Source organism: Lepidothrix coronata, unplaced genomic scaffold, assembly GCF_001604755.1.
Source record: "Lepidothrix coronata isolate B3197 unplaced genomic scaffold, Lepidothrix_coronata-1.0 Scaffold323, whole genome shotgun sequence".
NCBI lineage: Eukaryota > Metazoa > Chordata > Aves > Passeriformes > Pipridae > Lepidothrix > Lepidothrix coronata.
The window spans coordinates 139530-152185 of record NW_016690503.1 but is presented as its reverse complement, the minus strand read 5'-3'; the positions used below and the strand labels follow the sequence as shown (position 1 = coordinate 152185).

At 40.1% G+C, this 12656-nt stretch overlaps 1 protein-coding gene across 12 annotated transcripts in view; it reads left to right on the top strand.

Annotated features, from left to right (window-relative positions):
- Window positions 1–12656, top strand: part of PCNT (pericentrin) — a 78643-nt gene that overhangs the window by 49055 nt on the left and 16932 nt on the right. For 6 of the 12 annotated variants that reach the window (XM_017838090.1, XM_017838089.1, XM_017838086.1 and 3 more), the window contains 9 exons: window positions 836–1063; window positions 2311–2481; window positions 3695–3847; window positions 4278–4448; window positions 4695–5813; window positions 8210–8737; window positions 9470–9566; window positions 9961–10142; window positions 12357–12554. In XM_017838090.1, coding sequence (XP_017693579.1) covers window positions 836–1063; window positions 2311–2481; window positions 3695–3847; window positions 4278–4448; window positions 4695–5813; window positions 8210–8737; window positions 9470–9566; window positions 9961–10142; window positions 12357–12554 — 2847 coding nt within the window. The remainder of the gene's footprint in view (window positions 1–835; window positions 1064–2310; window positions 2482–3694; window positions 3848–4277; window positions 4449–4694; window positions 5814–8209; window positions 8738–9469; window positions 9567–9960; window positions 10143–12356; window positions 12555–12656) is intronic. The other 6 variants (XM_017838093.1, XM_017838091.1, XM_017838085.1 and 3 more) reach the window with 3 other exon arrangements.

The window sequence follows — 12656 nt, the reverse complement described above, 5'->3', positions numbered from 1 at the left end:
CATCAATTCAGACACTTACTGATGAACAAAGCATTTATTTTGTGAAGTCTCATCTTCCTTGCTCATTGGTGTTGACCAGGTTATTTCTCCTTTCCAACTGCTTTCCTGCCTGAGCTTGCTTTCAATGTGCTTAATGACTTTATCACACCTTGAGGTAGATTCTGTCACACACACCCCTCCCCAAAGCTCCTAGCTTTGCCTTCACCTTGATTACTGGGATGAATGAATGACTGTTTTCCTGCAGCTGTGTTTGGTTGGATCTCAGTGAGCTCAAATTCAAAATTGGTATCCTCTTCGTATTTAAATAATTTTTGGAAAAAGAAGTACCTGTCCTATGGTGACTCCTGGGAATCTCTCTGATTTGTAGGCATTGGGTATGTTACATTGCATATTTGTCTTTCGGTTCTTCCTTTAAATAGGAATTCCTTGGAAAATTGGAAGAGGGTTCTGAGGTTACAGAAATAAATCTAATGCTGTTCATAATAATTCATGTAGTCTTGGCGTTTTTTTTTTCATCTTAAAACAACCCCCCCCCACACCACAAGGCTCCTTTGAGAGCATGCCTTCATCTAGTATTTTGTGAGAATACTGCAAATATTAAGAGAGAGTAATCAAATGTCTACCTAAGAGCTGCTGCCTTTGGAAAACAAGATTTCAGAAAGTTACTTTTACTTTTTCATCCCTTCTGTCCACGTCTAGTTTTATTTTCACCTGGGATTTTAGCACTTCTTTAGACTGTAGTAAACCTCCACTGCTTTGACATGAAGTCGCTCTTGCTTCCAATTGAAGGTTTGTTATATTGCCTGAATGTATGTACACTGTGATTTCTGTATAGGTAGAATCTTTGCAAGCAGAACTAAAGGAGAAGATGGATGATTACAATAAGCTGTTATTAGAAAAGGAGCGAAAACACCAGGAAATTACAGCTCGTGATAAAGAGATAGAAAAACTGGTGGCACAGATCCAAGAGCTGAAGTGCAGTGGTGCTGAGGTCTCCAATACTGTACATTCATTGGAAAAACAGCTGCAGAAAATGAAGAAAGTGGAAACTGAACTGAAACAAGTAATTTTTAAATCCTTATTGAAGTGGGGTTGGCATTACGTGGCAGTGGCTTTGTAGGGGTTATTGGTGGTGCTTGTGACTCCCCACACCCAGTTAAACTGGTGTATTAATGGCAGGTATCACAGCCACAGTTTTAAATAAACTCTGGTTTTACATACTCCAAGTCCACTATAGAAACTTATGTACTACTTGTAAGTAGTGTATGCTTATATGCTACTAATAAGACTTACTCCAAGTCTTACTGTGGAGCTTGCTTTTAATAGTTGTCACGCTTGTGTGGTTCAGAGCTGCTCTTGTGCTTGTCTGGAAGTTTCTGAGAAGGTGATGTTACTGAATATTAAACACTGAGGGTCTTCATAAGTCCCTGTGTCTAAAGTCATATTATCTTAATATGTAGCCCTTCTTGCTCTGTGTCTTTAAAGCCAGATCTGTTCACCATGATCTGAAGTTTTTAGTGTTTTGTTACTACTGCAGATTTAATCACAGCTTAGAGTTAAGAATTACATTCCATTTAGCAAAAGTATTTGTCTTTGACCAAATATTTGAGTAACTTTTTTTTCTACCATCTTAAAGTAAACGTTCAGTTTCCTGCCAACAGTTTTCCTTGGTTGAGTATTGTTGGGAGCTTTGTAGAGATCTTTTTGCCCACAATCACATAATAGGAGGTTATAGAGAAGGTGGAGTCAGACTTGGAGGTGCATGGTGAAAGGATGAGAAGATATGAGTGTAAACTGCAACAGGGGGAATCCCAATTCAGTGGTAGGGTGAAGGGGTCCTACTGGGGGCAGCCAGACATTGAAAAAGGGGGCTCAGAGTGGCAGTGATGCCTCTGCCGTGTCAGAATGCCCTGAGCAGAGCCAAGTTGGTTCTCCTTTGAGTCAGATGCTGGACCAAGGAGCTCTAGAGACCTTTCCCAGCTTAAGCCTTTCTGTGGTTTTATCCACACATACAAAAGCCATACCCATTCATTTTCTGTCTGCCTTGGATTGGATGGAGACTGTGGTGCTGCTGTTGGCAAGTTTTTTTTTTTTTTATTAGAAAAAATAAAGGAGTAAAACTTCAGTGAGCTAACACATTGAATTGTTTTGAATTCCTATTTCTTTATAGGCTGTTGAGATTATGTGCTTTTCCTGTACTGGGTTTGTCAGGGACGCTGAAGTGTTTTGGCAGCATTGTTCTGGTTAGGAAGGTTTCTATATTGACAGCAATTAATTCTAACATGAATTTTTTTTATTTTTTTTTTTCAGGATAAAGAGGCATTGCAACAACAGCAGTACAATAACCTGATCCAGATCTCTGCTCTGCAGTCTAAGCTGGATGAAGCAAGGCACCGAGTGCCAGTGGATGGCAGTTCTGCCCCTGTGCTGAAGGAGCAGCTACAGGCAGAGCAGGAAGCACTTCAGGCCAAGGAGAGAGAGGTGAGAGCTTTAGTAGAGTCCTGCAGACTCTTGAGTTGCTCTCGTAATTGCATAAATATTTTGTACACACTTATAGCTGGGAATTTAATTCATTCAAAACCCGAATGATTTAATGCATTAATAAATGTGCCTTCTTACCCAGAATTCTCTGTGCTTTGGCCTTAACTAACCTTCCTTTTTCTTACTTTGTTTTGTATTCATCTCCTTTCCCACTGGAAACTGTCTTGTGATGGTTCTCATCACCTTTGAGACTGATCAGTATCAGTTGTAAACTGATTTCCCTTTCCTTCCAAAGTTGAAGTGGAGCAGAAGGTAGACAGTTTTTTGTTTGACTTTGAGAATGAGGGATAGCTCTTGTCACATTATTTGGAACTTCTATTGGATTTGCATGCACAGATGCATACAAAACCCTGCTGTATGTTTACATTATTATTATTATTACATAATTATTATAATATCTATGATATAGAAACATCCGGTCCAGTTCAGGATGTGCAAAGAAGAAAAATGGGATGATCCTCCAGTCAATTGTACACCATTCTTTCAAGAGCAGTAAGATAATAAAAATTGATTTCTTACAGATGGGATTTCCATGTCTCTTATGAAGTTTAACTTCAATAGTCAGATTCCCAAAGCCCCTATACCTTGCTGCCCATTATGGCAAGAGATGATAAAACCTGTGGATGGCAAAATCACACTGCTTCCACTGCTCTTTCAAACACAGGAATATGTGGTTATTGACTCATCTGTTTGATGTCTCTTACTGGGATTGGCACTTCAATGCTAATTTTTGTCTTCTGGGAGGAGGAGAATGGTGTTTATGTTAACTGCTTGTGATTAAGTTGCACATCCAATGCTAATATGTCTCCTATTGTTACTGCAAGCTACATCAGTCAAGCCTTGGCTGTTCACAGTACAGGTTAACATATCTCATGTGAGCAGTTAGATTTTTTTTTTTTTTTTTTTTTTAAGAAAATGGAAACCCACCTTTGCAGTACTTCGGTTTTACAGATGCGGAGCCGGAACACAAATTTCTCACTCTGTTTTTATGTCTCAGGTATTCCATTAGTTCAGGTTGATTAGAGTTTAAATCACAGAAATTGCTGAAGTTACTTGTTGTCATTAAGTAAGACAATGAATGAACTTTTATCTTTTCTACTTAAATAAGAGGACTTAATTGAAACAACTATGCATTTTCTTCTTTTTTTTTTAGATTGCAAGCTTGCTAGACCAACTACACCAATATAAAGATAACTTGAGCAGCAAAAACGAGGAGATATTGCAGCTGAACTTGCAGTTAGAGATACAAAAAAACCTTAGCACTTCCAGCATCAGCCAGCTTCAGGTAGAGAATGCACACTTGAAGGTAGGTTTCCTTAGCTCTAGCGTGCACTGGCTAAAATGTCAGAAACCTTCTATCTTCAGTGTTATAGTCATCATCTCCTGATGTTGTAAACAGATAATTGATTTGTTTCTCTTGCCAGGGGAATATTGCATTACTGTTACAAGACTAATGCTGGGTATTTTGGAACCAAAGCCCACCAATATTCTAGATTCATACTTGTAGCATTATCTTTTACATTTGATTTAAATCAGAAGCTTGGGTAACTTTCTGGGTTGTGGCAGTCTAATCTGGTGGTACAAACTCAAATAAAATAGCTGTAGTTGTGTTCCTGAGTTCTTCAATGTTATAGTACAGAGGAGAATGTTTAAATAAAGCCCCTAGTTCTGTTCTGCCATTAGGTTGAGAGAGGAAGTCAGTCCTTTCTAATGAGATTATTGCTTTTCCTGGACAGGAGGATCTAACAAAACTTCATGTGAAGCAAAGTCAGAACCTGGGTATTAATGATTCCTCAGCTTTGTCATTCCCACAAGCACTACTTAAAGAAAAGAATCAAGAAATCGATCACTTGAATGAGCAGATGAAGAGACTCCAGCTCGAGCTACAGAATGCTCTGGAGAATAAAGTAAGAGTGCTTACTGTATGTTCATTGCTTGATTTTTGGGGGGAAGCAAGGTGAGCAGAATCTTATGGTAAATGAAATGTTTGATAACTCTCTTAGGAAAGTAGAGGTTATTTTGAGTAGCTACCAGCTGAAGCGTGAAGTTCTTCCTGGTGTTGAACGTGTGATTCAGAAGAAAAATGTAAACTCTATGTGCAACAGTAATTGTGTCTACATGCAGTAATATTCAGTCATTATCCTTTTGCTTAGGTTGTGGAAGACCAAAAATCTGAAATTGAAGAACTCAAATCACTGGTCGAGCACCTTCGCGTTGACCAGGAGAGGCTGCGTAAGGACAAGGATGAAGAGGTAGAGCAACTCCATGGAGTAATTGAGAAGCTTCAAAAAGAACTGGCACAGTTTGGACCAGTTTGTCATGAAGATAGTGACAACCAAGATGACTTCTATCAGGTTGCATTGGGAAAGCCAGTGGAAAACCTTCAGAATGAGTTGAAGAAGGGACTGGTGGATTGTCAGGATGATCCTGATCCAAACAGAAGCAGTGCATCACTACTCTCCAAAGTGAGAGAACTTCAGGAGGAACTGGAGCTTGTCTCAGCTGCTAGACAAACTCTGCAGCAGCAACTGGAAGAGAAGGAACTGCAGTTCAAAATGGAAGTGGAAATTCTGGAGAAAAAATGCCAACAGTTGCGAGAGTCATCAGAGCAGTATGTTGCAGAGCTAGCCTCTCTGAGAATCCAGCACGAGGCGCTTCAGGAAGAATACAGCCTTTCCCAAACACGTTTGTCTCAGAGAGAGGTTGAAACAAAGATAACTGAATCTCGAGTTCAAGAACTTGAAGATACCGTGAGAGAAAAGGAAGCAAATATTCTAGAGAAGGAGATGCAGATTAAGACAATGGCGGATCAAAGAGAAGCTGACACCACTGAGCTGCAGTATTTAACAGAAAAGGCAGCAGAGCTACAAACTGAGTTGGAAAAGAAAGATGCAAGTCAGGCACAAGATGTTTATAGTCTTCAATTAGAAGTTTCTAGACTGGATTTCCAGGTGCAAGCACTGAATCAGAAAGAAGTAGCTTATTTGAGAGAAATCAAGGAACTACAAGGTAGCACTGCAAAACTGAAAGATCAAATCAAGGCCCATTTGAAAGAGCTTGAAGCCTTACGATCGGAAAGAGCTGAAGTTTCCCAGTTGGAGTCACACCAGCTAAAGGAGCAACTAGGTCACAAAGGGACTAACTTTCTCAAGCCATTCTGCCAGAGAGAAAGAAAAGGAGTAGTCCTTAAAAAGGGAATGGAGGAATTAGAAGAACTGGAAGCAAATAATGATCAGTCATTCCCAGTACTGGCTTCCCCTACTGCTAAACTGGTATATGATTTGTTTCTTAATAGTATTTTTTTGTTGTATAAAGACTTACAGTTGATCCTTCTGTGTGCTGTAAGAAAGGGAGAAGGTGAATACTGTGACATAAGGATGGCTGTGGTGAGTCAGTTGAAGGGTCTGTCTGTCTCTGTCCTTTCTCCAGCAATAGCTACAAATGGATGCCTGGAAGGGCTAAGAATAGGGCAAGCACCCACAGAAACCTTATCCAGCTTTTCTGAGCTGGGTGTGGTTTTGACCCTGGATCCTAAGGTATGTTTTGGGTGTAGATTACAAGGAGATGGCAGTGGGGGAGCTGCAGGGGGCCCAGGGCTGCTCCATGCTGGGCACAGCTATGTCCACCACAGGACACAGCCAAGCCCACTATCCATATATGTATATTTTTTCAGGCACTGCCTGAAACTCATATTTCAGAGACCAAAATGCTGGACAGGCAGTGAGGAGTAAGGGGGGGAAAAAAGTGTGAGAAAGAGCCCACGGAAAAGACCATGCTAGAGCAGAGGTAGAAGCAAGAGGAGTTTGGGATCAATGAGCAAGCCTGGGAGAAAAGGTGGGAGGGAGCTCTTTCAGTATTTGTCTTTGTTTCTTGCCATCCAGCTGCATTTGAGTGGCAATAGATTAAATACGTATTCCTCAAGTACAATCTGTTTTGCCTGTGAGAGTAGTTAGTAGGTGATATCCCTTTCTTTTTCTCCATCCATGAGCTCTTTCCATCGTATTTTTTCCCTCCTGATCTGTTGAGGAGGGAGACTGAGAGCGCAGCTGGGTGGGCATCTGCAAGCCAACCAAGGTCAACCCACCCTGACCTACCAAGACTGTTTGCCATCCTTTATGGCTGTATTGGAGAACTACCTGAAAATACTTTGTCTCCTTTTTTGTTGTTTGTTTTTGTTTGTTTGTTTGTTTGTTTTAGAAATCTGTGACTCTTTCTTGTAATTATTCTGAATCTTTCCTAGAACCATTTGCTCCAAATAACCTGATCTTATTAAACTCAAATCACTCAGTTTTAGAGAGCAGTAGGACCCAGGTGACCCTTTTTTCAAAGAGCTGTCATGCATTGACTTACCATCTTTTAAGGCTGGCTTATAGAGGTGATAAGTGTTAGTAAGAGGGCTTGTATGAAAAAAGAGTTTGAGTGCTTATGTGGATTTTGGGGGTCCTGATTGGCAGTATGATATGGATATAAACATTCAAGGTAGTTGACTTATTTAAAGAAATTATAGGATAAGTACCATGTAAAATGACGTGTTAATTCTTGAAGCGGAACGAAGAGTGTAGCTGTGCAAAATGTGACCATTCCTGGTGCTTGTATTTTTATCTGCCTAGAAGTTCTAGTTTGCATCAGTGCCATTTGCCTAGGCGATACTGTACATTCGGGGTCTGTCCCAGAAATCCCTCAGGAAAAGGAAACAGGTGGGAAGAGTGTTGAGTGACCTATGCAGACTGATATACTTCAGACCCCTGAATGTGTCTGTACAAGGCAGCAGACTTCTGTCTGATGGCTACTGGACCATGTTGCTTATACAGGTAGGGATTGTTTAAGGAACACAAGTAACTTAGGGTTCAGTGAAGAGAGAGCTGGCAAAATTTTGAGGGACATAAAGCTTCGCTGGAATTCTGAGGGCAGTTAAATGATTTAAAAATAATTTTTCGAGTAGAAACTCAGATTCTGAAACGTTTAATTGATGTCTATATGTCAGTATTATGTATTTCCATAGTTTAAGTGCTAAGAGTTTTAAAGTAGGCTGAGGAGGGATGGTCATCAAAGTTGGAGAATGTTGAGTCAAAATAAGTAAACTATTGTGTCTTCAAGCATTCATTACAATAGACTTTTTCCTATGGATATGCTCATCCCAGTATTGGAAAAAGTACAATATTGGCAGCATTCTTAGAGGAGCAAAGAACCCTCATACTGTTATTCTTGGGTTCAACAGTGGAGACAGTGTGAAAACCAGGAAATGTAGTAAAATGAAAGCTGGAGGAGCAGTGAGAAGAGGGAAGTACTTGCAGCCAGCACTAGGCTTAAAATAGGCCAGGACTTAGCTAAGAGGGATGATTAACACAAAAGGATTAAGGTGATGGTCTAAGACGAGAGAGAAAACAATTATTCACTATATCTGACAATGTAAGAGGTATGGAGGATGAAATTAAATTTCCATGTTGACAGATTTAAAATAAACTAAAATATCTTCTCAAATAGTGCATCATTTAGATTCAGCCACAGAATTTAAGAGGTCAAAATTTTAGCTTAAAATTACTTAGATGGAGCGCCTGAAGGAAAAAAAATCACCCAATTTTAAAAGATCTTTTTTAAACACATTTCTCAGCTTGTAAAATCATATTCAAATTCCATTAAACAATTAATATGTGTTATTTCATTGTAGGAAAAAGATGAAGTTCTGTTTGACTTGACAACTCACAGCACAGATCCAAAAGCTCAGATTAAGCAATCACAAGAAAACATCTTGCTTCAGGAGTTGGACGTGATCTACAGCTCTGAAGAGGATCAAGATTTGAAAAAGCATTGCCAGCAAATGCTGGAAATTCATCAAACGCCTGACTCTCCAAAGCACAATTTGGACACAGACAAAGACATTTCAAAAGACTTTCAGAATTTAGTTGCAAGTATGTGTTCCTGGGGCTCGCCTGAAATCATGAGAAAACAAGATTCAAGCATGGAACTTCAACCAGTGCTTCACCTGACGCCCTTTTCAGAGGTTGAAAACACGAATTTTGAAATTATGCACACAAGGTCATCCCTGCAAGGAGATAATTCTGTGTCACTGGGATATTCTAGGCTGGCTGACAATGGTAGTGGGGATGCAGGGGTGGGAGTAGACAGAAAATCTCCAGCTTTCTCTGAAAGCACCTATTCTGTCGATGATGACGAAGACATGCGGAAGAAGATTTTGGTAAGTGTTATTTCAAGTCTGGTTTAATTCTTATTAAACAAGACTGCTCAGCTCTGTCCCCCTGGGATCCTTGATGGGCCATTGGCTCCAAGGAGTAGAAACCTACACAGTGTTGGGGGTGGGTCCAGTAATGTTGTTAATTCCTCTCTTACTGTGATAATAACTGATAAACTTGATAAAGTTTATCAACTTGATAAAGTGTGATAACACTTCATGTGCCAGAATTGAGCTAAAACCTGTAAACCCTTTGCTACCACAGTACTCAGTGTACTGAAACAGCTCCCCACTTACAAATATCTGTTGTTGAGTGTTAGCAGAGTCTCTTTCAAAATTGGAGAATAAAGGGATTTTTTTTTAATGGAAATATTTTATATATTATGTATGTGTATATATATATATTTATATATTGTCTATATCCTGTAATTTCACAGGAAGATAAAGTCTGTACTTAAGAAAATTTATTTTCAGTTGTATATTTTTGTGCCTTGCTTTTGAGGGGCAATTAAATATAAATACATGTCTGTTTCTTAAGACTGTTAGAAGAGGGAAAAATTGAGATGGAATGGCTTCCAGAGAGCACCAGGGTTGCATTCATCGTGGTATTTGCCATTTCTAATATTATGATCAAGTAGGCATTTGCTAAGATCTGCACTAGTAACAAAGTTATCATGAATGCAGAAAACAACAGCTGGACTCAGAAAACTAAATAAATGTGAAAATTCTATTTCCAAGCAGATGAGAGAGGCTGATAATCTGACTTTAACCCCTTCTGATTTACAAGATGATGTAAGATCAAGAGCATCTGTGATGAGCAGTGGATGTGGCAGCAGTAAGTTTAACTTTGTAGATTCACCATATGTTAACTTTATTATAAAAACATTGTTTTTCCTCTTTCTCCCATTTTCTTTTAGGTCTCTTATTGGAAAGCTGTGCCTCTGGCAGGGTGTTCTTTGTTTAGAAACATTTGTATATTTGTGCCTGCTTTTACCTTCTCATCTTTATATACTGAAAAGGGGGCAGGGGGCTTGAGTCCTGATTTTTAACTACAACACTTTTCTCTGGTGCTAAACACAACTTCTTGCCTTTTAACTTGTTTAAGTTAGTTAAAATCTTAACCAACCAACTTGATCTGACCCTGCATTCAGACTGGGAGAAGCTATCATGGTTATTTTGCAAGTGGTTGTTCTGGTTTCAGGTTCTTTTCATATTTATAAAACTTGTGGGCGTGGGGGGGTTGTCTGTTCCTTCAGATACCAGCTCAAGTTTGGCAGCTAAACTAAAGCAGGAGCTCCAAACATCAGACCACCTAGATGCCAGTGTCATGGCTTATCTGCGGTACCGTGGAGCATTCCCAGATATTATGGAATCAATGAAAGAGAAGGAAGTACTTTCACCACAGCTGAAGGTAATGTATGATTAATACAAGCAGAGCAGCAGATTAAAACTGGACGGCGAAAATGAAGTGCTAACAGGAAAGGGAGTTGGCTGCTACATTTAGGCTGAAAACTGCCCTGCAATGCTTTAAACTTTGAGTTGGTTATGGTTCTTGAGTCATTTTTCATCTCTTGTGGCAAAATTACTGGCATTTGCTTGTGCTTGCTGCAGCTGAACTAGTTTTGCTAGGACAGCACTGGTGATGTTTCAGAATGTGGTGGTTCAAGGGCTGGTTGATCTGTTTTATGGGTTTGTCTTGGAGGCTTCATAGAAAGCTGTTTCAGGGGCAACCATAGCTAGCTGAGATCATACTGCCCTGCCTGTTCTTGTCATTCTGATGTGATGGAGAGCTGTGGAAACACCTTTGCGAGGTGTGGAGGGATATTTCAGAGTCAGTTCAAGGAGCATGAGGAATACACAGAAGACTGAGCAGTAGTGAGTGCTCACTCTAGACAGAAAGGCAAAGCTGAGGAAAGTGTGTGCCTGGCATTCTTTGGTTTGGTGAACAAGCTGAACAAGCTCTCAGCCATTCCAAAAATTCCAGCTGTGGAAAGGGAGAAATTCTCACCTATGAGGCTGATAAGTGCAGTAGGTTATAGTGAGTTCTTGAGTAATAAGAAACTAGAAGAAATACACTTCCTAGAAAGTGAGTGCTGCCTCCTAATACACTTAGCAGGTTCTTGCAGCTTGCTCAGCACAGTGTAGGAAGATTTGTGCAGTGCAGTAAGGCAGTGCAGGGGCAAGGCAAGCCTGAATTCAAACTAACTTCAGCTGACTGACACAAAACTCCCAGGATGAAGGAACTGGGCCTTCATCGCTACTCAAGTCAGAAGGAGGAACCTTCCCCTGCCCTCTGCAGGGGCCCTTCATAACAGACATGATGTTCTAGGGTTGGAGAAGGAAGAGCATGTGGAGTAACTGGAGTGATCCAGGAAAAGCCAACCATGCAAAGCTGGTGCAACCACCCGCTGGCATTAGAACCAGTGCTACCAGAAAAGCACATAAGGTGTTTATTAATTGGAGATTCCTTACTGAGAGGCACTGAAGCACCCAGTGAGGGCCGTGGGGCACTGGCACAGTTTGTGCAGGGAGGTGGTAGATCCCTAGAAGCATTCAAAATTAGGTTGGATGGGGCTTTGAGCAAACTGAACTAATAGAAGATGTCCCCCGTGCCCGTGGCAGGGGAGGTGGACTAGATATTGTCTTTAAAGGTCCCTTCTAACTGAAAACCATTCTATGATTCTGTATCTAAAAAACCAATAATTCTCTAAAGCGTAGTCTCAGAGACGTCCTAGAAGAGTGAATTTTATTTTACCTTAATTAACAGATTTATTTTTTTATTTAGTTTCTTTTATGGATCATCAATCTAGACTTTACTGGCTGTAAGATCTGAGTGCATATTCCAGTACTAAATGTTTTGTTTAAACACTTTACTTGTGCTTCTGATGTTGTTGTTCGCTAAAGGTTCTATTGGTTCTTGAAGTAATCACTATTTTGGTTCCAGTGATGGAAAAGCAACTCAAGTTGGTTCAAAAGTTAAGTCATTCAAATAAGTGCAAGGAAAGAATATCAAGAGTTAAAGAAAAGTACTCTATGTTGTTGTTGTTGTTGAAGTGAGTAGCAGTGAGGAACAGCTTCACATGGAAGCTGGCATATTTCTAATGAGATGTGTGTAAGAAAAGGACCTAGATCTCCAGTGACCTTCCTTGAAAAGAGGCCAGGAAACATCTGTGCATGATGTAATAGTTTGCGAAGAGGGAATTTATTTAAAATATATTATTTGGCCTGACAGTGTCAGAGGCAACAATTTCCACTGTGTAAATTATTAAAACTGATTATTTTGGGAGATGTTATTTGTACATAATTGGCTAAATTAAGCCAAAGTTGTCTAAATACATAACTCAGTTTTCTGGTGGTTTAGCTACGTGGCTTCAGACTTGACAGAATTTCATTTATTCCCAGGAAGGTTAGCTAAATAGTTCAGAAACAACACAGTGAAAGTACAGCCCTCTGGCATAATTGTATATTAATAACTTATGCTTAATTGCATATTAGCGTGTTGATGTACACAGCCACCTTATTTTTGTAGTGCTGTCCCATTCTGTTCTTACACTCTCCCAGGATGCTGATGCCTGTTTCCATTTCTGGTTTGTTTGTTTGTTTTGTTTTTTTTTTACCTTCTCAGGCTGTGCTGAAGATGGTATACGAGGAGAGCCGCAAAATATTGGCTTTGTCAGAACATCCCTTTGGTTTCAGGGAGCTGAAGGACGTTCCTCAGACCCAAGCGGCGGTGGAGGGCTGGCAGAAGGAGGGCTTAGCCCTGCTGGATGCTATACAGTCCCTGAGGGATTACCTTGGCAAGGTGGCAGAGAGAGGAGACAAGGTATGGCAACCAAATATCCTTTAAAACAGGGTAACCTGGTTTTTTATATATAGAAATGTATGTTGTTATGAGGTTTGTGTGTGTGTGTTAGGAGTAAGGGAC